Source organism: Pogonomyrmex barbatus, unplaced genomic scaffold (assembly GCF_055798465.1).
Source record: "Pogonomyrmex barbatus isolate J1 unplaced genomic scaffold, ASM5579846v1 scaffold10, whole genome shotgun sequence".
Classification (NCBI taxonomy): Eukaryota; Metazoa; Arthropoda; class Insecta; order Hymenoptera; family Formicidae; genus Pogonomyrmex; species Pogonomyrmex barbatus.
In genome coordinates this window covers 3,494,703-3,521,460 of record NW_028297099.1, presented here as the reverse complement: position 1 = coordinate 3,521,460, position 26,758 = coordinate 3,494,703, and the positions used below count along the sequence as shown (strand labels likewise).

Here is a 26,758-nt window from a genome sequence, read left to right as displayed (position 1 = left end):
GGCACGGTGGGGAACGCACGCACCGGGTGCGTCTGCGCTCTGCGCTGCGACACGCAGTGCTCCGATGCGCTTCGCTCGAACCGGGTATCCACGTTCGCCGGAACGGCGACGGCACGTGGTTGTCTGTCGGCGAAAGTGCGAGGGCACGGGAGGAAGGTGAGACACACGGCCGAGGGTGAATTGGTAGGCTCGGATCGCACGGTGATGACGATTGACACGCTCGACGCGTCGTTATCCAAGGGCCAAAGGCTCACCCTCTGAAGAGGATCCGTTGTAGCGTGAGTAATTGGAACGCTTTACATCTTTCTTGGCGCAGCTCGATGTCGAAAGACGATTTCGCGAGAGCGCTGCGACAAATCGAAAATTGATTCTGCGTTATGTTAATTTTGTCATTGTGCGTTGCTTTTATTCTCCATTCCGTAGCAAAGCTAATAGTAGCTACGCTAATAAGTTTAATTATTATAGCTATTATTTATTAATATTATGAAGGTTTAAAAAAGATATATGACATCGTTATAACATTGAACGCGTCTTAAGATAGCGAAGATTATTGCATCTCCAGCCTAATCATGATTTAATACTTCCCGCATCTCGCTCCTCGCAGAACTAGATTTTCCTAATCATTTCAAAAGCATGGAGCGACACCGAAAGTGTAAATCTAATTTTTTTTTAGGTTCCTTTAACCCGAATCAGATTTTCTGTCAGATCTCTGTTTGTAAAGCAAATATACAATTCAATAATCGCAAGTGACGAAATTAGGATGACGAGGCAATATAAGAGAACTTATATATCGACATATTTCGCATATTTTCGCAACATGTGCGGACACAGTATTACAAATACGGGCTCCGGGGGCCGATCTTTCTGTAAAGAATAGATATCCCGAGTGATGTCCCGGCTCGTTGCTATCCTGTGCGTTTTCGTGCGAGCGCAGTGCGTACAATAGCGGTCTGTCGGTCGTGAGCGCGACGTGGAGGGGGGGCACAGATCTGCCGATGATATCTCCCTCTTTTCTTCGCGGGCTCGCTCTTCTGGAGCGCCGGCATCGAAGGGCTGCAGTCGTGATCGGATGATCGACGTGCACGGATCGTCGCTGGTCGTAGCGCAAGGTGCTCGATTATTAAATGAGGAGTGAAGGAAAAACAAGGAAACACAAAAAATTGGAGTTTCGGGTAAACTCGCGGAAATTTGAGAAATTTTGCACGACGAGCGATCACGACGAGCGATGTCCCTCACGAACGTTTTTCAGGTAAGTAGCCAGCTAATCTTGCGATCGCGAAACCTGGTAGTGTTATTTGCGACAAAGACCTTTTTATTGACATTTGACAAGTGCGCGCGGAATTTATATTTAATCGTGATAAAAGAGAGTTGTCATCAATAATATAACACGTTTAGAGAAGCAATTAATTGAATAGCTCATCGTGTACAGAAATGTATAAAAGAACGCGTATTTTTTTAACAATATTCAGTGATATTATTATTCTTAAAATATATTATAGAACTCTGATTTTGAAACTGTAATATTTAAATTTAGAAATTCGATAATTTGATCAAATATTCGTTATCATAAATTATTGATTATTGATATAAAAAGTCAGTGAATATCAGGAAAGATAATCTGAAAATCTTCGTGTCGTTGGATATTGAGTGCTTATATATTTTGTGTATTATTGCACGTGGACTTCGTGTATTACTCTGTATCATCGAGAGACATCCTAAGGTTAATTCTGAAATGATTGCCGACAATATTTCTGTTGTTATGTAAACAGAATACTATACTTATTATCAATTGAATACGCGGATTAATTAATCTAAATTTGTTGCTTTTAGATATTCTATTTATATATGCATTGATAATCGAATTTGTGGAAAAATTAATTCATTATGCGAGAATAATTAATAATAGCAAAAGTTGATTTTGTTACTAATATATAGATTTAAATAAACTATAAAAATGACAGATATAAATTGCAATGTGATATGCGTCAAGAAAAAAAATATATTTGATGTGTTCTTTGATTTGTATAATAAGTGTTATAAGACATAAAGAGAGGGAGAGTGCAATATATATTTTGTAAATATCTTTCGTCGTATGTTTTTTTATTTTGAAAAGTCACTCAAGCGAGAGCTGCAAACTGTTTGCTCACGACCTTATCAAGTGTTTGAGAAAGCGAGGGTCGATATGCTTCATTAACTTTTAACGGATGTGTGTATTGTTACACGCTTATTTATTCGCCTTCAGAGAGCTAATTACTTCGAATATGACGATCATTATTCACGGCAGTCAGTTTATCATTCCAAGAATAGAAGTGGAAATAATGTTCTGTGACATGTGTATTAAGATGCTATTCGAGAGATGTAGTTGAAAAAAACCATAGATTTCAGAATACCATAGATTGGACCATAGATTGGATCATAGATTATAAGTTTCTTTTCTCCTTCCGTCAATCAGAATCAAAAAGATCGTAATAGTTTACCCCAATTTCTTGGTTTTCAATATTAAATACCTCGGTGAGGTACTTACATTTCAAGTTAGGATTACATTTCTGTTAAAAGTGATTTAAAATTATAATTGGAAACCAAGCTTTTCTATCTCTTCTTTCCATATCTTAATCTTCAGGCTTAATTTATTAAATCCTTGTAGACTTTTAAAACGATAAATAATTCACTACAGCTCTGGATGTCTCGTTATTAAAACAACTCTCATTCTTTCGGAAATAATTATCATAATTCAGGAAGAGTGCGTAATTTGTAGGTATTTTATACTCTTAAAATCTTCATTAATTGATCCACCGTGATATTACGATGGAAGTTTCACAGCGAATGATCTCTTTCTACCGATCGTCTTCTCTGTACGGTTCTCTCTCTTTCTCACGACACTTTGACGAATGACTGGCGGGCTCTCTCGCAGAACGAAGCTTAAATGACATATCTCGGTGTGTGCGCACTGCGACATGAAGTCATTAAAGAATTTCTAAGGCGTCGGGCAACGGCCTGCCTCTACGAAGCTCATTATCCGAGCATTATAACCGAGAGTATATCTGCTATTGTACCTCATATGTACGCACGTTGCGACTCTTCTTCGTCGACCTCTCGCCACATTAAGCTTGCTCTTAAATTTACGACGCTCCTGAGAAATCGGATATCTAACGATTAACGCTTGACTAATAACAAACGTTTGGCGATTAACGCCATTGAGTTGGACAATAAATTTAAGAATAAATTAGAAAGCTCGCTGATAAAAAATTTAGATGATTAATCTTAGAATTAAAAACATATGTGACTGATGTTTATTACACGGAGCATTGTTGCTTGCGCATCTGAAGCTCAAGCACATGGAAAATGCTTTTTATGAGCGAGGAGGGAACTCGTTCGGGCCGCGTTTTCTCTATTTGCGAGTCGCTCGTTCCCGCGAATCCGTTAAAACGCATTAAGCACGGTCATTATCTCCCGTAGCAGCTGGTAATAATATTACGAAGTGCGAAGCTCGATGATATCAACATGACGGCGGTGATGCCGAAGGCGCGAATGTCGTGCCAGACGCGCGGTACGATTCATTCGCGTGTATAATTTTAAATCGCCTTCCGGAAGACATGTGTCTGTGTACGTGTACTACGTGGACAATTATGCGCATCGACAGTTTTATTAACTTTGCGCATCGTATCGCTATGGTTTGTTGTGACCTAATTTAAAAAAAAAAAAAAAAAGAGAGAGACGCGTTTCACTCTTACAATAAAACGTATAATCTATTTTTCCCGCAACAGAATTTCCATGCGTGCACGTGTGTTAGAAATGTGCTCGCGGAGCGAATTATTTTAACTGTGCGGTGCTTCGAATTAGCTTTTACGACTTCGGCATTAGGGACGCTTACGATACGCCAATAGTATATAAGTGTTCTTCATATCTTTCCTTCGATTGAATATAGGCTCTTCATTCGACGGAGGCGAGGGCGAATTTATGGAGTCTGTTAGTCATCGGAGTCACGTCGAGATTAATGAATGCAGAGCGTTATCGTCAATCGGATATCCATCGAATAATCACAACGAGGAACGGGCGACGTGGCGATAAGTCGCGGAAAGATTTTCGTCGCGCTATCTCGTTTCGCGCGCGTGACGCGACGTGCGTAAACAAGAGCACCTCTCGGCATTCCTCTCCGTGCCTTTCTCTCATCGGAAGTGCACAGCATCTCGTCTCGCTTCTCGCGACGGCGGTTTATGTTAATTTCGCGGACTTTCGCGCCGACGTCGAAATTTCGTTTCCCGCCGCGCGGACCGGCGCGAAAACGCCCGGTGCATCTCGCTGCCCGCCCTGCCTGCCCGGCTCGCCTGCCTCCTCTCCTCCTGTGTCTCGCTTCGTTTTCCTTCTGTGGAACGTCATGCATTGCGACGTACGTATGTACAAACACTCCTACGTGCGATGGTCACGCTCCAAAACGATCACTTATTACCTCAATCTTATTACCGCTAACGGCGCATTACCGCGCCTCGGGAATCGTTTCTTTTAATCTACGTGGACTGCCGCTCTCGGAACGCGCCGAGAGGGATCACCGAGCACCTCCGCCTCTAAAAATACCCGCCTTCTCCCGAGAGTTAACTTCCCGTTCGCACCCGCGGCGATTCGCAAGAGCGCAAAACAGCCGCGCTTTGTTAGCGCAATAATCGGAGCGTAAAAAGCCTGTCGCCGCCTCGCTCGATGACATTTAATTTGCCCGGCCTGCACATATCAAATATAAATAAGTAAGTCGCGAGGTAAATATCGATCTCTCCAGTTTACCCGGCGTTTTTCGTGAAAAAACGTATCGGATGCTCGCGTAGACATTTTGATCGTTGAATATATTTCATTACAGGCGGGATGTATGCATTTGAGCTCTTGGCGATACGTCTTAATTGAAAATCGACAAATCTATTTAATACGTATGAACATTCGTTTCGCCGCGTCAGACGCGCATGAGAAGTGCATGCAAGAGAAGATGTAGACGTTTCATTAATCTTTCTTCAGAAAACATAAAATTCGCTCTCTGCAACGGCACGATGACACATTCATCATCCGTTAAGTGCCACGTACGTGAGGATATATACGGGCGCAATTATGATTAAAGGCCGTGAAAGTTAGCGTTACGGTTGTACGCATATGAATTCTACTCTCTTATCGATCAGCTCCCTTGTCTTTCCCGTCTCGAGCACGCCGGGCTTACTCCCCATCTTAACTTTCCCCCGCACATCGTCCCCCGCACAGGGAAATCTGCCATGTCCAGGCATTCTCTAATTGACTTTGTAGGACAGACGGATGAAACTCAACTCGCGACAGTTGTTTTTAGTGCGTTGGACAAACCAGTGGGTATAGATGTGTGCTCTTTGAGAACGGTAATTGGGCGGGCACGCTCTGTTTCTGCGCTTTAATTAGCTCGTACTGCCGACTGTATTTTTACACATTCTTTTCATCTCTTCCCCGATTGCTGTCGAAACGAAAAGTTTCCTCGAGCACGATAATGATTTTCGAATAGTTGTTCTATCAGGAACAACTATCGCTTGATGCAATCGATAAAATATTTCTAATCCAACTAACGAAGCCAAATATTTGCTATAGGCAGAAGCTAAGAAGCTTATCTACTTTAGACATCTACTTAGACATTTTTCTGAAAAGTCAGTTTTTTAAAATTCGTGATAAGATAAGTGTTAATGACTAATGTCATAACTATAAGGACAGTTAGTCTTCAGTCTGATAAAATAAGTTCTATGTAGCTACAAGTATTCTTAAAAGTGTAAATAATCGTTATTCGAAAGTACAAAGAAAAAGTGATAAAAATATTGCTCGATCGTTTTCCGCATTCAATAATGTTTGTTACGATAATTTCAGAAATGTCTACCTTCGCAACGACGAAGAATTCCTAATTAGAGCCAATCCAAGCAGTTCCGTATAAAGCTACACTTTCTATCTGACAAGAAAAACAACAATTAGGGGAGCCAATGAGTAATCTTGATGCTTTTCGAGCATCCTGTAAGACACATTGAACACATTAGGTTCAACGTTCATGTCAATGGAAATAATTGACAAAAATCATTGACAGTGTAAGTGAAATTTTTAATGTTGATTTTATTAAACCGGTGAACAAAGTCTGTCATTTTTCCATCAAGCTTTGTGCTAAATAATTGTACTTAAAAAATTGAAATATTTTGAAAAAAAGGCATATTGAAATATGTGGCGATAATTTTGCTTTAACATTACCGAACTTTCAGTTTTATTTGACAAATATGAGATAAGTCTTTTGTATCAGTATAACAATAATATAAAATCGATGTATAATGTAACGAAAAACTGTAAATTATACTGAAAGATTATATATTTCGACAAGGATCGTACATTCTTTGCTATATAACACCGTAACGAATATATCATACCAAAAACTTGTTTATGGCATGTAATATTTGATACGCTATTTGCTCACACCTATTTTAACTTCTTTAGTCAGAGAGGAAGGAATATACGTAAACGGCGCGACATAATTTTCGCATAAAACACGTACAGCGCTATGTATGTAGTTGTGCTGAACTTTTGCAACTTGACCGACACGATGATACCGCTTTTTCTCTTTGTGATGCGGGTGACCGCGACTTTATCGGCTCCTTTTAAGGAACATTTTATGGCGGTACGTTCTCGCGGAACGACCACCTACACGCAGCGTTGAGCCACGTACGTAAAAAGTAAAACGACTAGAGAAACACGTCGGAGAGTTGACCCAGCAAATCTTTCTCTTTCCGTGTAAATTTCGCAGCTGTCTGTCAAAATCACTTCCTCACAATCTACTTAAAACGTGATTAAATATAATAATGTATGCATAAAGAAAAAATCATTTCTCAATATAATAAAAAATTCTTGATATCAATTAAGGAAACCGTAGATCACAAATGACTTCTCTATCTAACGGACACTCGGAGACGAGACAAATCGCTAATCTAACATTTGCGGACGAGACATTTGGCGAGATTTAATGAAGATCTATCATCTAACGCGGACGAACGCCGGTGTACAGATGTACGATTAATGTTCGCAACGCGTAGCAAGCGTTACCGCAATGGATAACCGCTCGCCACCGGACCCATCGTACGTGCGGTCTGCCAGATTGTTCGCAAGATCTCGAGGACCGTCATCGTGCAATTGTCACGCGACGTCAGTGTGTTACACGTGTCTCCTCATAATGAGCAGCACGCCCACGCGCTCGCGACTACGAGCCAGACGGACGCGCGATGATGGACGCCCGGTTTTCGCTGCCGTGGTTTAATCCCGCGCGGTTTATGCACACGCGGTTTATATCCGCGCGTTGAGATCTCTAATGGCGATCCAATTCGCCGCTCATCCTGCGATTAGGCTTGATTGTTGGACGGTCGTTGACTTCGGACACGGACTTTGGTGCATAATACACTTGGATTTTTTTTCCCGATGGGTAATGAACTGTGTCGGGTTTATCATTCGATCAACCTCTTTCCTCTTGCAACTTAATCTAGGGCGATTCTTCAATCTCTTTTTTATTCTCTTTTTTTTTTTTTGTTTTTTTGATTCATTGCGTAACGATTGAACAACTAATGTCTAGTGATTCTTCAAGAATGTAAAAATAATTATTGAAGTTGATTAGCTAATGTTTTTTATGTAACTTATGTAGAGAGCTTAGATAAAAGATCTGGCATGTATATAACCAGCGAAATTTTGAAATACTACAATACGGGAATATGTTAATGAATTATTACGCTTCGCAAAATTATTCGTAATGTACGTCAATTAAAATCATTTCGTCGATCGTATCGTATTTTAAATGAACAGTACGTTCCTTATCGGAGTAAACTTTGCGAAACATTATTATTCGTGCTCAATTTTGTTTAAACGAGAAGCAGTAAATGGCTGCTCACGGAGATTGGCATGATGATTTTTGAATGTAGGCGTGAAATAGCGTTATGCCTGCAATGTAATTATATCTAGCTGCTGGATGTTGATAGAGCAGTACAATCGTCTACAAATTAATGCGGAGATTGAAAATATATAAGTGATGAAGTTATGTCATCCTGTAGGCGGACGTTACGTTATCCGGCGAAAAATAAAAGTTTGACTAATGATTCTTGCGATCAATCTTTATTTTTATTCTTCGAGCGATCGAAGAAGAATCTTACAAGCCAATCGATTATTTTTAACGTTCAATTCATGACTTGCCCATATTTATCTACTTGTCATATTTATTATAAAAAATAAGGAAGTAGAATATATTTTTTTTCGGATTTCATATTGACAAGTCGTGTATTAACATCTCGTCGATTTTTTAGAAGCCGATTCATAAGTCATTCGTAGAGCTGTTTAGTCAGCAGTTACACAATATGGTCTTCATGAATGACGTCTTTGAGAGTGTTCGATGGGGTCCGAGATGGAAACGTTTATATCGTTCGATAAAAAGCCTTGCAACTTGAAATTAGTGTATATCGCACGCCACAAGGCACGCTTCAGGAAGAGAAACTCGTCCAAATCTGGCAACGGGCTTATTCCTTATATGGATATCCGAATCTTTAGTCAAGGATAACTATGTGTACATTGCGTTTGGCGCTTACAAACAGCGTTCGACTGAAGGAATTCGAAATGCTCAGCGTCTCGTAACGCATACCGCTACACGCGATCTTTCTTCTCCGAGCAACTTCACAATGTACGTTTGTACAGAGGAATCTTAAACAATGTTTTCTAGTCTTTAATTTTTATTTCTGCGCGATTACATCAAACCGATTGTTACAACGGAATCGAGGTCTTCGAGAGGCGCTAATGAAGACTTTAGGCCGAGATCATGCTAAGCGGATTCGTAAAGATTCATTCGGATTCTTTTTTCGAAAGCGGACATAATTATACGCGATTACTACTAGATTACTTGAGAAATATCACGTGCGCTTTCTGCGTGATTTACAACATTTTCATTCATGTCGATCGACGTCAATAGAATTCATCGAAAGCTTCGCTTTTCTCCTCGATTATATACTTTCGCTGTTATGTAGAATATAAAAAATTATTATTTTTCGAAAAAACGAGTAAAGATCGATATATGTAATAAATATACATAACAATCAATCACCGTAGCGATCTCGGAAAATATAATTATTCCTGTTTTATATGGATAGACAACTAGGTTGGAAATTAATTAAAACGGCGATCTTGAAGTTGACGTTGACATTCGTCTTATCTGACATGATTATAATGAAAACGCTATTAATCGCGGAAACGAAGGATTGATCGCAGTGAGATCGTGTGATTTATACGGACGTCTACCGTGATGTATGTGAGAAGATATTTCGCGCCCACGTGTACAATATGCTAACCGCGAGCATCAGGCGCAGCGACAATTTCATCCGCCGATCGAACGACGAGTTTCACCGGTTTCGCGAGCTTGTCGCTCGCCGTCATTCGTCTCGCTAGAGGTTTCGATAAGAAAGTCATCTCTCCTCGAATGAGTTGTTCTGAATAACTCACGAATTTGAGAAACGCGCGTACGTGTCGACGCGGTAATGTATTACGTTACGGTAAGTGGAGACAGCTGCGCGCGAAGATATCGATATATCGACATCGAAGGACGATCGTAGGTTTTGTCCGTGAACATCACGTTGGGCGGTGATTTGTTTTCTCAGTTCCAAAGATGCCGCCGATGTGTAATTCTTACGTCATTGCATTCCGACATTGATAGATTAATAATTATTTAGTTCTCTCTGTTTTTCGCCCTTCGGAAAAGCGTTGAATGTGGATGTTGATTTTAACATACGTCACTTATATAATATTAATTTCATCGTGAAGTGCTGCACAGCCGTGCGAACGCGTAATTGGAGGCATTACCGTATCGTAGCGAAAGAAATGTTTCTTTTTGCTGCGAGAAGATGTAGAAGCACCTAATTAATTATTGGTGCGTGAGTGTTGATCGTTTCTCGTCCTGATGGTGGTGCTTCTTTGGAAGCAGAAAATGCTAACCCCGTTTAAAAGATACTGTATATTAATATTTTATAGAATTCAAGATGCGATAGTCACTTGATCGCTTTTGTGAGCTAATAGACGGTTCGTGCTCGGTACACGCTCTTGAAACTTCTTTGTTCCTTAATTACTTGACTTCTTGAATTCCATTATAGCTCCCCCATAGAATCGAAGCACGCGATAATAATAGCAAGCATGTACATAAATATATATGTATATTACCAATAAGTAATTGTTCGTATACATAGATACATTTCTTGTATCTTCTTGAAAAAACTGATTTTTAACTACAAGAATTTTTAACTAAATCCTAGTGTCTTTCAATACTGTTTTTTGAACTTCAGTCACATGTAAAGCGTTATTTTTCAAGGTATTCTCATCTTGAGCCTTGAATTTATTGCCTTAAAGATAACAACGAATAAGACACTTAAGGGAGAGCCCTTATTCAACGGGAAAGAAAGTTCGTCGTTTAGTTATGGCTTCTCAGAGAAATCGTAAAGGATTCTCCGCGCGCATAAGTGCGCACTCATGTTTATCCATATCTCGAGTGTCTTATTCTTCTCCTATTTTCTAAGAAGAGATTCGCATTGCCGTCTTATCTCGCGTTCTCGCTTTCGTTTGGCTTTCTCGGTGCGCATCCAATTTTCGAAAGCGACTCCGTCTCTCGCGATAACGGTAATCTCCCTCTGCTTTTCAGACGGCACTTGATCGCGAGGCGTACGTCTCTGCACGACATCGCTCTTGAATAGCCTGGGAACTGTCGAAGAAAGTGAAGTGGGTCCTGGAGGAGGACCCAAGGAGAGTGAGGAGAGAAGCGCCGAGAGAAAATCCGGCGTGCAGCGCCGGAAACGCCGTCCGCAGGAGCAGCCTCAAAATGTCGTACGCCAACCGATTCCCGTCCTCCCAGCATACCCGTTATCGGAGTAGCTGGGGACCATCCTCGGTTTCCGTCTTCAATCGCGCCGACGTGCCGCGACCCTCGCCGGAAGAAGAAGAGTTTGAATTCTACCACGAGCGGCTGCATTCGGCGCAGAGCCGTCAGCTGATTCCACTTCAGGAGGACTTGGCCGACTGGATCAACAAGACGATAAGTGAGTATATCATTCATTAGAAGAGATGGAGCATATTTTCGCGACATCCGAGTATCGGCAAAAAAAAACTCGACGAACGGATTCATCGTCAAGGTCGGCACGGAATGCCGTTTCGTGCGGAATTTCAACCGCCGTTAGATATTACTCTCGCTAATTTATAAGAAAAATCGATGGCGTGTGGATTTATAGCCCGCGCGAATTCGCAGACCGAAGTCGGGATGAGTCAGAGCTGAGTATTTCGCATCGAATTTCTCGACAGAACGCGAAATTAAATCTCTCTCTCTCTCTCCCGCCCCCCCCCCAAATTGCTTTTACCAAATTAATAGTTCCGTGCTCGTAATTTTTGTCGTCTCGATGCCGCGACACGCGAGCACCGCTGTCACAGTACATCGCGTGTTATCGTCACAATATCACTTTCATATAAAGTTTGTCAAGAGCTCACCGTGAGAGACTGTGATAAGAGCGGTTTTGGACGTTTATTAACGTCGAGTCTTTTTGAAAACACTCTTTCGAAATCGTGCTAGAAATGATTATGATTAACTTTTTAAAGTATTCAGTCTATTATTCTTTTACACGCCCTCAAATTTCATACATTTATTTAACTCCCTAATACTTTCGAACATCAAATTAAGAAAAATATGTAATTAAGTCGAAAACCGTTAGAATTTTAATCCTGTGACTTTTGCTGACTCGATCGTGAGTTCCATGTAAGGCGCAAAAAGAAATCAACGTGGCGTAATATCGCGTAACGATTCGACATTCGCGTCATGTTCGCGACCACATTTTTTTTCGCATTCCATTCTTCGTCCGATGTGAAGTCACCTTAAAAAGAATCGGCGTGTCGTGCCACGAGATGTGGCGTGCGCGTGCAAGCCTTACGCAGCTTCTGTGCGTAAGAGCCACACAAAAGCTAACATCTGGCGCTACGTGGGAAAGGATATTCGTAATATCTCGTCTTATATTCGGTTACGTTTTGGTCGAACGACCATGCAAAAAGCGCGCTCACGCCATGTGCACAAAATTTTGCAAAGCTCGCTTGAACGTAGCAAAAAACGATATCCGTACATCGTTTTATAAAAAAAAAAGATCGTTTTATAAAAAAAAAAGATTCTGTTACTTTACAAGCCCATTTGGCAAGTAGAAAGAGTGACTACGTAAAACGGACTGCGCGTCACGAGAACATAAAGAGATAGTTAGGACGACCTCAAAAATAACTATAAAAAGATCAATAAGCAATTGCCAGCCTGGTTTCGTTGTTCTCCACTGGAATACGGATGTGAAATGTGCCACACAAAGATCGGTATCGCTACTAAATTTAAGAAGTAGGTGAAAGTTTTCGCAACTTATTAGATTACACGTAAAGACTGCACAAACTGCATTCCTGAAACGAGTGCACGAGGTTAATGCCATAAAACTTTTCTCCCGATTCTACCTAATCAACGAACTTATTAATCGGCAGTTGGCCTTTCAATTTTCTAAAACGTATTGATTTTATTGAGTTGTAAGACCGGTATTTATTACAACATTACCGGTATCGTTTAATTTTATCAACTGTGCAATTGAAATTAATCTTCGATAGTATAACATGTGATATGTTGTCTTAATACTTCGTAAATTCTCGGAAAGTAGAATAGAGTATGTTATTATATTTTCTGAAAAATTGCTATAGCCCAAGACTATTAAAGAGTGTTTTTAGAAATTCCTGTTTAATCTTTAATGCAAGAGGAAAGAAAGGTGAAATGACGAAAAGAGCAGTGGTCCGTGATTCTTTTCCTACGAGGAACTGGAAATCGACCGATGGCTATCTAATTCTAGACGCGCGTGTGTGACCGCCTTTCTGAACTGCTGGTTTCCTAATACGGTACGAATACGAGTTGATGCGTAAAATAGAATTGCCACGGTGTGCCGAGCGTCGCAGAAAGTAGCAATTCAGAGGCTGCACAGGCATTTCACGTAACCAAACATTCGCGACGCGGGACTTTTCACTGCGCTATCCATCGACTCTCAGCTCTGACCTTGCACTTTTAGCGATTTATCTTGAGAATTTACCGTGCCTCTCCTGCCAAGATCATCTCCGAGATTATTACGCTACGGACAATATTCATCCCCCCCGTAATTGGATCGTATTCCGAGCGAGGGATCTCTCTAATGATGGCAACATTCGTTGGATGGTTTCCTTTCCACGTAAATTCGACTCACTTGCGATTGTCGCTTTGCCGTACTTTCACCTTTGATTGCACGTTATTGCTGCGCGTTCGTGTACACGATTAAACGCGTACGTATCGATGACCAAGGAAAGTGCGTCCATAAAATACGCTCGGACGCAGTTTGATGAGCGGAATGTGCGAAAACGAGTGTGGTCTCGCGCGACCTCGAAGAGTCCCGCCTCTCTGTGGATGTGGACCACCCTGAGAGATTGCGACACGAGAGTAAGTCGAGAAAAACGAGCGATACGTAAACGAACGTCGCGAGCTCGTACATATATTTAGTCGCAAAAGGCTAAGGCGACACGCACCGAGGTATGATTTACGCGACTCGCTTAAATTATGTCGCTTAAAATATATCGATAGGCTGTCAGAATAGTCGGAGGTAGTAAATTAATTGCCGAATAATAACGTTTCAAGATACAATGATTTCGTATCGTTAATTAAAATTATTCGCGAAAGTTGACGTAAATGCAATTTTCGAGATAATTGGGGGAGGGAGGGAGGGATTTTGTGAATGGATGATAATGAAAATGTTTCTTTTATTCGTTCGTTCGTGTTCCGGGACGTGAATGTTAATGGTGTTTAAAGCATACAAGACACGTGTTTCGTTCCCGAAGGGATATGGAGAAAACCTTTCCTTCGCACATATCGTATGCACGTAATGTGTGCGCTGCAATTTTACAAATTGTTTTCCTCTTCTTTGACTGGTGTGTAATTTGGAAGTTAAACTTGGACTTTCTCTTTACTAGAGCATGAATTTATGAATTTATATGGACGAACCGCGACATTATCGATTATTTGGGTTTTAAGCGTGCGAATTAAATAACTGAAAATCAGTGAAAGGATCTAAATCTTTTTGCTTCTTTGAATATCACAAAAAAAAATTGAAGCACTTTTTCCATTAAAAGATTTATCACATTCAATAAAATAAAATATTCTAAGCGCGATGTTGAAAAAGACACTACTAATGAGGCACTAATGACCAAATAAAAAAGCATTTAATGGATTTCCACAGATGATGAGAAAGGCTGAAATTCGCTCGGCCGTTCTTAGCGTGTCGTAAATGATGGTTGCTCATCCGAGTTTGTTTGAGAAGAATTCACTCGCACAATTTGTTCGTAAAATACCATCTAAAGAAGATTAGGATTTTGCAATAGGAACGTGAAGATCTTTTTAAAGAAATTCGTGTCAATACCTATTTATAAAGTGTTAAAAGTTAAAAGCGAATTAATTAAAATTAATGATATGAATTTGTCTGTGCATTATTCATATTTATATTCTTGTAAACATTTTATATGAATAGAATTATAATAAAAAAAGATATGATTTAGCCTCTTATGACTTATTTAGGCGGCTACGTCACACGATGAGTTTCTCCTAAGAGGCTTATACAAAATGAAGATACAGAGAGGAACTTCTCATTGATATTCAGAGATTGCCAAAGCATCATCGACGACGTGAAAAAAATAACGCGGCGGCCTTTCGTTACCCACGCGCGCCCTGCGCCTCCTGCAGTTGCAAAGCCTCTGTGACTCAACCGGAAGTCGGCCGGGCACCCCTCTTCCTTCATGCCACTTCTTCTCTTCTCCCTTCATCACGGGGCACCCAAAGCCGCATTACGCATAATGGGCGTACGCCTTCCTAACACGCTTGCGCATCTGCGGGACACCGTCGCACTCTCGTGCGACACGGCCGCCTAAGCCGATCGACGGGGATATCGCCTTGGCACGCGCTGCGGACGGCCCGATCAGCCGTAAATCAGAAAGCGAAACCTCTGAATCGCCGCGCTAATTTATCGTCGCCGATTATTTCCGCCGATATAGGCGCCGCTGAAGCGATCGCGGCGTTCACGGACTCGCGGACTCGATCGTGGATTTATCGTGGGATCCGGGTTGCGGGCTACGATACGCGCCGCTTATAGAAGGCGTGCTTCCGAGCAAATCGTGATCGTGGTGCCGCTTTTGCCTCGCCGCCGCCCGTAACTGCGTGGCAAACAGCTGAAAAATGCCAGGGCTCTGACGACACGAACGAACCGATAAGGAGCCGATACGCTAACGAGACAATAATCGAGACGTTCGCGCAACTCTCGTGTGCAGCTCGATCGAGAGCAGCTGGAAAGGAGATATCGCCCTTTAGAAACCAGTCCGGCATTAAAATGGAACAGTACCGATCAAGGATTTCGCGAAAATACGGGTCACGGCGTGCGGTACGGAGCTCCGAGCTGTTAAGCAATCGCTCGGGAGGATGAAGGGCGGACGTCAGTACCAATAAAAGCCGGAGGAAGTCCTTCCTTTCGTCGCGTCACGTTGTCGGCTGTAAACCCGTCGCGAAATTTATGCGCGGCTCGAACCCGCGGAGGATCGTATATATCTTTATTCGACTCGGAGATACAACATATCTCACTCACTCGGCATCCGATGATCGATAACCGTGCCGATCAGTGCCATGTACCCTTCATCGTAAAACGAATATCGTTGCACCGGAAAATCGCGGTCAGCGAGAATTAAGGTCGTGCAGCTTAAAATATACAAGAAAAACACAAATCGCCGGGCGTGTATCGTGCCTGTAGAATTTTGACGATTAAAAACAACTTCACGTCTGAATGAAACGTATGTTCATAGATTTTAATCGCTTCCAACTTTCGGTTCTCACGTTTCAACTTCCGACTCGGGTTCATGTTGAACGCTTAACTTATACAATCTTGAACCTTCGGTTCTCAGCTCAGATTCTATATCCTCGCTGCACGTGAGTGGCATAAGCAACAATGGGAAATGTAAATACTGGATGACATAACGTGTAAGACGGAGATTATCTCTCTCTCCTTTCCGTCATATAAAACATAACGTTCATTAGACACTGTACAATACCGGATATCAACGAAACTATCTCACGGAAAACATTACGATCTATTAACTATTGCACACGGAATGGTGCTATCTGGTGATGCAAATAAACGAGGAATTCCGCGCGATATATTCTCGAATATTCTCGCATTCGAGATATTGTCGAAGACGTTTGACCATAGCTTCCACATTTAGATATCTTAAAGGAAGCTCATTTGACAACGAGATATCGCGAGCAATTCGCCGCGATGTTTCCTCGATTCCATATGCGGACTCGCGCGAGATTTTCTTAGATTCGTTGGGGCGATGCCTTGGACGATGGTGTTCTAAAGTCGCGTCAAAGAGAACGACATAGTGCCGTGAACATGTATCTGACTCGGTGACGGGGAACATGGTCGCCTTACATAGTTCCGGGTGACCGAGTTTCCCGCACGACGGGGATTCTTCGCGCGTCCGTGCACGTGCTCAAGCTCGAGTCCAGCCAGCTCACCATTTGCAACTAATAAAAGTCATTTTCCGTTCAGTCAGCAAATTAATCCGTCTAAGTTTGTTTGCCCTTAAAATAAAAATGACACGATAATATCCAGATTATAACGAAACGATAAATACTTTGCATGCAAGTATCAATTATTTTTAATAATAAATAATTACTCGTATATAATAAATTTAATTATTCGTCGAGTTTAGATTCTTGAGATATAAAAATATAAAATTGCAAAATAAATTTTTTTATTTTATTCACAAAACGAATATTTTTTAATTCATTTTTTTGGGGAAGGAAAGGATCTGCACACATCATTTCTGGTTGACTATGACGTATGTTTCTGATACATATGACTGGTACTCGGGGACGTGATAGACTTCGCGTTGCACACACGGACCCTGCCGTTTAAAACCCCGTTTTTTTTGTCATGGTGCCAACCCCATTGTTGTTACCGGGTCGAGTCACGAGTCCGCGCTTGCGGGTTCTCATTATCATCCGTATCTACGAGGCACTATCTCTACGCCAGGGCCCAACCTAGTTCCTATTTCCCATCGTGTCCGCTCTATATCTATATAGAAGTGTCTGGGATCATGTCGCGAGTTTTCCTTAGATCCTCTCATCGATCGGTCGCTCCGCCGCGGGAGAGAAACGACGTATACCGAAGATATTGACACTCGAGTTTCAAGTATCTTTAAGTCGGGCACGGATTTTTATATTTCACATTTTATACTTTGTATTTTTCTAATATATAAATAAGATCAATAATATTTTTGATATCAACTTCTTTGATATCAAAGATGTTATTGCAATTTAGGAATATCATGTTCTTGATATCGCAATCATATTTCTTCATGAATTTCTTTAGCTATAAAATTTGTGCGTTTCTCTAATTTAGATATAGAACCGACACGCTCCACTTCGATAACTTCGACGAATACTAAAAATAAATCAGGTACGTGTAACGTACGAAACGAGAAGTGAAAATCGCGAAGGAGTTTTCCGAGAGAGAGAGAGAGAGAGAGAGAGAGAGAGAGAGAGAGAGAAAGAGAGAGAGAGAGAGAAAAAGTCGTGCTTATGTATCCGGTGAAATTCACTTGCTCCGGCATCTATCATCCGGTATCTCGGTGCGATAAATGTAATAACGATAACGATCATGGTATGCTACCACCACGTTCGTCCGTATCCTAAAACGGGAGATCTAACGGATCGAAACAGGAGGCGGTAATAGATAACGGCGGTGAGCGCAAACCGGCGCGCAGATGCGCTCACTCTATCATCTACCGTATGGCTGTATTCGCGCATAAACTGCTAAGGGATAATGAATACGAAAAAGAGACGGCAATAAATAATGTGCGGTTGGTAATAGATAACAGCTAATGGCGAGCATAGACTCGATCTTAATGTACATGATTAACGCGCGTGTTAAGCTGAATGAAGAGAATGGAAATGGAAGCGTCCTTTTTACGGAGAAGATTAGATAATTTGTCAAGACAAATAAGGATCTTTGTTAGAATTTGTATTAGAAAATGATGGCTGCGTAAGAGAGAGATATAATTAATACAGACGATAATTAATAGTAGCTAACAACGAGAAGAAACTCGGATTAACGCGTTGAAGTTGAGTCAAAGAGAATGGAAACGGGAGGGCTTCTTTGCAGAGGGTATCTTTAGACGATTTGCCTAATCTAAAGACAAACGGGAGATTAAAAAAAAAATCAGTCGGTCGTTTTCAGAGAAAGTCAGAGTTCATTAAATATTTATCAGGAAATCTTGCGCTAGGTCTCCTATCGTCGGAATCGATATTGGAAAGTTTTATTATCCGGAAAAGTGGGACGTGTGTCCTTGATCTGTGCGCTCGTATCTACGAGCAGCGAACGAAACTAAAGCGATTTTATAGTCACGCATGAGCCGACCTATCGTGAGAGTATTGCGACCCGACTGTCGCCCGCTTGACCCGCCATGTCATACGGATCGACGATTCTTGACGTGCGGCTTTCAAAGTTACCGTCCTTTTCTTCTGAAAATCATGAGACGTGACGAGAAGCCAGATCAGAATCTTGCGGGACGATGAATCAGCCGCTCGACCTGAAAACCGATCTCATTGTCTTTCCAGTCGCCGATCCTGCGATCGCCATTAAAACGCGTCGTCCTTGAGCATCTTGGGCGCTACTGATAAATGATTTACCGCGCGATCACTCCCGGAGTAAATTTGTTTCTTCAAACAGGCTTCTTCGACCGACCAAACCGGCTCGCTGATCGACATTCGATACATGGGCGAATCACCGTTGCGTCTGGTACACTTACGCGCGATTACTACAATCACGCTGTCGATCGATCGTATCGAATAGTTGCTTTCGCAAAATAAGGCTGCATACTGATTTTCAATTGCCGATATCGTCCGAGCTTTTTTATAAATAAATTCCATCGCGAATTTACTCGCTATTTTCGTTAAGTGTACAATAAATGATCACTTGAGCGGAACATTGAGAGGAATTATATAGATCGTAATTACGCTGATCGAAAGGGTGGATAAGTTTATACATAATAATTTACAGCTTGAGATAGAGATTGAATAAACGTAGATGGCTATTCTTTTTGTTATAACGTATACCACTTAATCAAGCCACTTGAATGAATTGAAAGATACTTGCGGCTATAATGCCGACGGATGCATGCGTGCACATTATATCGCTGACACAATGAGCGAACTAATTTCGCAATCTTCAAATTTCAGATGTGGATTATATAACGGGTGACAATTTCTTCGATGTACTTGATAATGGAGTGATTGTGTGTCGGCTGGCAAGAGTTATCCAGGAAAAGGCAAGATCTGCGATAGAGGCTGGACGAGCGAAAGGAGTAAGCGTATTTACCGATCACTCTGTCTCTCAATTTTATCTTTTTGCATTATCATGATGTATGAATAATAATTTGAATTGTCTTATTATATTCGATGGCATTTAATTATTATGAAATTTATTATTAATTATCATTAATTTATCATTATTTATTATTAATAATTAAAATACGTGATGTATTACCAAACGAATTTTGGTATTTTGGAAATTTCATTTTGACTTGATTAAGAATACTAAAAGTTCTGAGATTTCGCTCGTGTAGAAACATGAAGAAATGTTGTTGCAGACGATACCAGTGATACGTGGACGTTGCTGGGAGAACGCGGCGCGTCGCAGCTTCTTCTCCCGCGACAACATGGAGAACTTCATACAATTTTGCCGGCGGCTGGGCGTCCACGAGAATCTTCTTTTCGAAAGTGACGATCTTGGTAAAGCTTGACGCAATTAATTTTAATGCATGCGAATTAAGCAGAGACGGGACGCGTTGTCGTCCGTCGTTCGCTCATATCGGACGGACTTTCAACGAGACGAGATTTAAGCGCGTACCCGATTAAGTTGACGAGCGGCGATTAGCGGAAACACAGTAATTGACTCGCGCAATCTCGTGGCGGACACGCGTGTAGGAACGTGTGCCGTATAAATTACGATCCGGCATAAATCGAGGTATGTAAATCCGGAGCGATCGAGAAGCGAGAGTGATCGTGCGCAACTTCGAGAGAGGAAAGTGGAGCGAATCTACCTCTTTGGAGATCGGCGTGACTTTCTCGCTTAACCAGGTTTAATTGCCGTCGAAAACAATGAGCATGCAATTACATAAATGATGTAATGATGTAATTACCATGGCGGGAGGTTGCCTTGAGAAAAGCTTAAGCGTCTTATTGTACCGGCGGAATCAGCATTGATTGAACAAAGTCGAGGACATCAGAAACAATGGTGTATAAATAATAAATGAATCCTAATAACAATACAATAACAAAAACAGTCTTACTAAAAGTTTGTCTAAAATTTTGTTAAATCATCAAAATAATTGTGTAGGACGTTCAAATTGGTTGGTAGAATGTAAAAAAATTTTACAGTATTAAGTGTCCTATAATAATTGATGGCTCAACAAAATTATTTTCAGAGATCTGTATCTGACCAAATTTTTAAATCCTTCAGCAAAACTGTTCTCCCCATCGATGTAAAACAGTACGTTTTTTTTTTCTTTTTACATGTACAATATATATGATACGGTTTATCACTTTACAGTCCTACATGGCCAACCGCGGAATGTTGTCTTGTGTTTACTGGAAGTCGCGCGATTGGCAGCCAGATACTCTCTAGAGCCACCTGGGCTCGTGCAACTCGAAAGGGAAATCGCGGCGGAACAAGAAAGGGATCTTCATTGTATGTCGGATAGTGGTATATCCCATAGCAGCCTCGTCTCTTGGCAGTTTCAGTCACCGTCGCCGACCGCGACACCCAGACCGCCGGCGGAGAAGATTAAACACAGCAGGTAAATATGCCACAATTTCTAAGTCTTTAAAGAACGAGAATGTTTTCTTGAGAACTACTACGGTTTACTCTAAGTGCGTAATCTCATCGATTCTTCGAGCAATCCTAGGTATAACATTTATAATATAATTAAATATAATATATAATTTAATATTTATAATATAATATTTTTTAACGTTTACCCACGATGTAACGGTCGACAAGCGATGATGTTGCGAGAAGAAACAGAAACTTAACCGTTACGGTATGCATAAGTTATTCCCTCGCATAATTTCTGTTTCGCTTACGCGCATCGCATTCGGAATAGCGCCCAGAAGATACAGCTATTCCGGCTCGTTTACGACGACGGATTTCTCCAATGGGTTAACAATCGTCGACTGAATAGGTAATTTTGTGTGGTGTTACCGAGAAGGAGACCTCGAGTCGCGCAATTCTGTAGGAGTGGCTGAGTTTTATAGTATATGCAAAGTTTACGGTGCGTGTGCCGAAGCTAAATGCGCTATGTGATAGCTGCTACATTGTGGTTCTATTGAATTGTTTTAAATTTACTTTTATATTGAAGCAACTCGATAAATCATGATGAGATGTAAGAATTTCAGTTCTCATCATTGACTTCCGGTATGATGTTTCGCGAAATTCATATTTACAGAAATTCATATTCACAGAAAGAACAATTTTGCTGAAGAATGACATTTTGTCAGATACAATTTTGAAAATAATTTTGTTGAGCAAAGTCTAGATTATTATGTAGGACACTTACGCAAAATAATACCGCAAAATTTTTTTATATTCTAACAATTAATTTGAACTACTCAGTTGTTTTTTAAATTCAACAAAATTATTGCACAACTATAGCTGGACAAATTTTTAAAAATTTCCTTCAGCAAAATTGTTCTTTTCGTGTATCATCATAAATTAGGATTCATTCAATCGTACGTTCTAGCTCGGCTTCCGAAGTCGCAATGACGGGCACACGATGGCTGGATGATCCGGTGACTGGTGGTACGCACGAACCTGAAATGCGAAGGTCCGTTAGCGACAACGGACCAACTGGTAGTGACGGAGTTCCCAGCGACACTACCGAGGACGATTGGTCCCGTGGTAGTGTCGAAGATCCTGACGAAGTGCCGTCGCCATCAAGCTCGCCATCGCCGTCGCCGGCTGAACCGCCGGAGCACACCGGACCGATAACAGAACTCGATCGCAAGGTATCAGAACAACTCACTCTCATTTACATACGATCTTGGTATCAGGTCTTCTGATAATTTCAAACTTACTGCACTTTTACAAAAGTCCTCTATATTCTATATTAATGATATATGATTGTCAGGAATATTTCATTGGAATTCGTTGCGTTTAATAATTTCCAACAAAAATTCGAATTATCGTAGAACTCTCTTTTTCATCCTGGGGACGAAGCTTCAGTAAGTCGGGAATTGAAATAATACTATGCGAGAAACTGCCTCCTTCCGTGTCGCTCGAAGAAATGCATATGCGGAAGATTGAATAATTTATATCCTCTCCTTATTAATGTTAATGTAGCTTCACTGATTCTACACACGCGTCGTTTTAGTCGTACTTTCGCATGTCGTTGAGAGAACCTTGGTCCTACGCGTTATTACGGACGTTGCGTTTGCATTATAATCATTATCGTATACGAGAGGGAAAAGATATACGAGAAGGAGAGGACGATGGGAATCGGCGTTTCCTCTGACACGTTTTCCACGCATGCATCTGCACGCGCGTGTCGGATTCCTGCATGCCTTGCGGCGGAAGTTACGCACCGGCCTATCTTCGGTCCTTCGCTTCTCGCTGCGACAGCCACGTCGAAGCGATTTATCTCGCGTGATAGTCGATCGTTCTTCGTCCGTCCGACAACAACGAAGGCGGGCGGCCCGGTGTGCAAAAAATACCGGTCTAAATATACCCCGTATCCTTTCATTTTGAACACGCCTCTCTCAGTCTACATCTTCAGCATCGCGTGCTTCTCTCTGTTCACAGGTGCGAAGAGCCACCGAGGCCGTCCAGAGACTCTGCCAGTGTCCGTCGAATAAGTGTTCCAAGCTGAAGGTGCGCAAAGTTGGTGAAGGCCGCTACCACATCGCGGGACGTAATGTTTTTATAAGAGTAAGTATATCTACTTTCATCATGTAATTTGTATCTTGTTCGTAAAATTAAAGTTACTAAAAATCGATCTTACATATTATTATAAAATTTCAAAGTCGTTTTCTTGTTCAATATTTTGAGTTATCTTTCGTGTATCGTAAAGCCATCGTTTAATAGCTTCCGAATCTTTCCCTCGGATTTTGAGAAATCTTTCTTCCTCTTTTCATTTATTCTCCACGTGTCGCGGTGACTTTACAAGTATGCCAGTCGTTAATGATCGCGTCGCTGACGTGTTCGCAGCTTCTCAAAGGGAGACACATGATGGTGAGAGTGGGCGGCGGATGGGACACCCTGGAGCATTTTCTGGCGAGGCACGACCCCTGTCAGGTGAGGGTCCTCAACCGCGAGGGCACGCCGCCTCCTCCTCGCGGCACCAAGCACGACAGCTTCTTGCACATTCGCGCCAAGTATCGCAGCCCGCCGTCGGAGCCGAGCCTCTCACGTCGGTCGCTAGCCTAAGAGCACGTAGTGCCTAATCACGCGCCCACGCGATCACGCGACGTGGGGTCCCTTGGGTGAAGCTACTCGCACGCCTGGCGCACGTGCGAATTGATATATCTCGGGGCACACCGACATACCGCTATCGCGTCTCTCGAGCACGTCTACGGACGTCTCGTCGGCCTATGTGTCAAACAAATGCGATGAAATGACGCGTGGCGGCTCGAGTTACCGTAAGGACGGCAATTCGCATCATCGCACGATTTTTCACGCACGATATACATTCCTTCTTTCCAACTACGTTCCAACTACGTGAGTTGACGATTTTGAGGGAAGAAAGGCGCCGCAAAAACCGCCTAAGAGCTTGCGGTCACTTATGCACATTCCGATACTCATACATGCTATTTTACGTGAGTTCTCTCCACGGCGAGAAATCACCGTACGCACCGCCTCTATACACCGGTTAGTAACGATACCTCTTCCATTCTCGTATCTACAGTACATCCTGAATTGTATACTGTAACATGTCGGTCACGGTGTTGAGAAGCACAGGGATCGCGATTTTTACTACGTCCATATCAGGTGGTTGAAGAGCATGCAAGTGTCGAAGAATATCCTCACAGACGCGTCGCAATTTTTTCGGAGAAGGAACGAATAGTCAGAGCTCTGTGATTCAAGAGACTTTGACTATTCGGACTTTCACGCATTGCCATGTCAACGAATTCACTGCGTGCTTTCATCTTGAATCACCTCTTCAGGCACTAACATTTGCAGCATCTACTCGGAAGTTTCTTCTAGGAAGTGTGCTGCATCTTTGGTAACGGTAGCGTTAAGATCGCAATGACCAAACTTTATTTTCGGAACACTTTCGTGTCATCATGATAATCATTATATTAATAATATAAATAATAATAATAGGAATTTTTTAATAAATATTTACTTAAGCTCAAACGTGCTGCGTTTGTATGTGCAATAAAAGCAATAAAAGTGCAATTAAACTCTCAGGTAGAAAATCGTCCGTGTCATGCCTTAAAAAGATCGATTAATCTTTTTCTTCCTTTTAAGAAAATTTCTTCGCAACTCAATATGCAATTTTCTTCTTTGAAATAATATTCATCACGGATTCACTTAAATTTCGTAGTCAAATAATATTGCTACGTTTTTACTATCTCGATGTTGTAACGTAGTTTTTAATATGCAACTCTATTCGGATTTCAAGTGCGTTTTGGTCATTGCTATATATCCTATAAACCAATATATTCATACAGTGCACTGCCATATTTTGCAGCGATCAGGCACTTATAATAATCGACAGGGTCGGCTTAATTTTCTGTGTATTACTTTCTACACATTTGATTTAGGAATCACTTACAACGTATAATGTGACCCACATTAAACTTAATAAGTGAATTTTTCTATATTCGCATAAGAGTCGATATCATCGATATTTATAAAAATCATACATCGTTTAAAGAATGGCATGTATTTAAGAGAGCTTTAAAATATACGTTATCAATTTTTCGCAATTTTATTTGAACTGTAATTTTCTGCGAGCTAGTGATTCTTATTTTAGTCGACCCTGAAATTTATAGATACACATTAGCATTCGATTAATACCTAATAAACTTGTATTGCCTAACGTGTAAAATGTTTCACGATAATATTTGGCACACATATATACATTCATATAATAGATCTATATGTTTTGTACTTTTATATAAATATTTAGGATATGCTAAGGAAGATAATATGGGATTGGCGTATTGCCGAAATAATTAAATCATATGATTATTCCGCTTACAGAAGTGCAAGAGCACAGTGTGCAAAGGAATACCAAAGCAAAGAAACACGCGACGAGTAATGTCAGCTCGTTGAAGCTAATTACCCATCATCCGTGATCCGTTTATCGCTCGTGTCAGTTGCATCAGAGGATTATCATTGTATTTCACGAATTGAGAACTTTTACGAATTTTACGAAATTAGTTAATCAGTTCCCTGCGTTCGAGTATCCTTTGCGAAATAGTAGAATCAGTGTTAAATTGCGATTTGCACTGCGCAATTACAAATAAGCTTAAATTTAGTAAGCTATTACTGGATACAGGGCTTTACGTTACACAGATATAAATTGCGAAGGGTGTTACTTCTTATGTAAAGAAAAACCGGCCTGCCTAATTAAACTAATTTTCGCCATATTATGTAATTGTAAATAATACGTCATCTGACATATCGACAGATAATTGATTTAAGTTAATTGTACCTGCTTTATACCGCGTTGATGTGTAATATTCGCGGATTTTGTGTAAACTGTATAATCTATGTACTTCTAATAAGTTGTTTATACACGTAACTCGTCAAGCGCCTTTTTATTATAAATTATGTTATCGATATTCGAATCTTTCGATATGCGCTAACATTGCGACGCATAAAGTAGAATTGTGCTTTGGTGATATTAAACTGTTACAAATTTATTTAAATTGTTTATAATAAAATATTAAAACAGTATAATCGAGAGATAAACATTTTTTAAAACAGACTATTGTCTACTTTAATATTGTTTCATTGTAATTATTCAGCTATTAAAGTATTGTAATAGTATCATATTGCATATATATATATGTTTAGTTCTTGTTTATAATAACAGCACTAAGCTTTCACAAATTTTAAGATTTCGTCTATATGCAAACTGTATCGTAAGCAACATTATCTTTATCTATTCAACTAAGTTCGCAACTATTATGTCGGTTGTTATATTTTGTTGAACAATAAAATATCTGACAGTAAAATGTTTCCGAAAATTTTAACTTACACTACACTATATTTTTAAATCCTAATATTAATTTTGAACGAATATTGTTTCTCCCCGAATAATCTTATTTCCAAAAATAAAAATGAGATTAGTGTAATTTAATTTGATATTATTCATATGTAAAAATATTTATTAGATCATTAAATGACAAAATAATTGTACTATTTTTTACCAATTATCCATGATTATTATTTTGTTATTTTGTATTTATTTTGTAACTACTATAAAAAAAATTCATTATATTACTGCCACTGTAAATTTTTAATATATAAGAAAGAGAAGAATTGTTATATATTTTTTTGCATATTAAACATATATTTCGTATAAAACCAAATTCAGTACAAATTAATTTAAAAATATATGTTTGTTTAAACATTATTTTTCATTAGAA

At 40.6% G+C, this 26,758-nt stretch overlaps 1 protein-coding gene across 4 annotated transcripts; it reads left to right on the top strand.

Moving 5' to 3' along the window:
• Positions 1–59: 59 nt before the first annotated feature.
• LOC105432018 (growth arrest-specific protein 2) lies at positions 60–26,344 on the top strand. 4 transcript variants are annotated; one of them, XM_089085517.1, is made up of 9 exons: positions 1,038–1,249; positions 10,679–11,072; positions 19,340–19,464; positions 19,750–19,891; positions 20,712–20,958; positions 21,901–22,165; positions 22,959–23,084; positions 23,364–23,450; positions 25,365–26,344. In XM_089085517.1, the coding sequence occupies exons 2-9, from the start codon at positions 10,856–10,858 to the stop codon at positions 25,434–25,436; spliced, it is 1,281 nt and encodes a 426-aa protein (XP_088941643.1). In that variant the 5' UTR covers positions 1,038–1,249; positions 10,679–10,855; the 3' UTR covers positions 25,437–26,344. The 4 variants fall into 4 exon arrangements, with proteins under 4 accessions (XP_011644897.2, XP_088941643.1, XP_011644895.2 ...); XM_011646593.2 differs by adding an exon at positions 5,857–6,068 and having other exon boundaries at positions 23,364–26,344; XM_011646595.3 differs by lacking the exon at positions 1,038–1,249 and adding an exon at positions 60–278 and having other exon boundaries at positions 23,364–26,344.
• Positions 26,345–26,758: the final 414 nt, after the last annotated feature.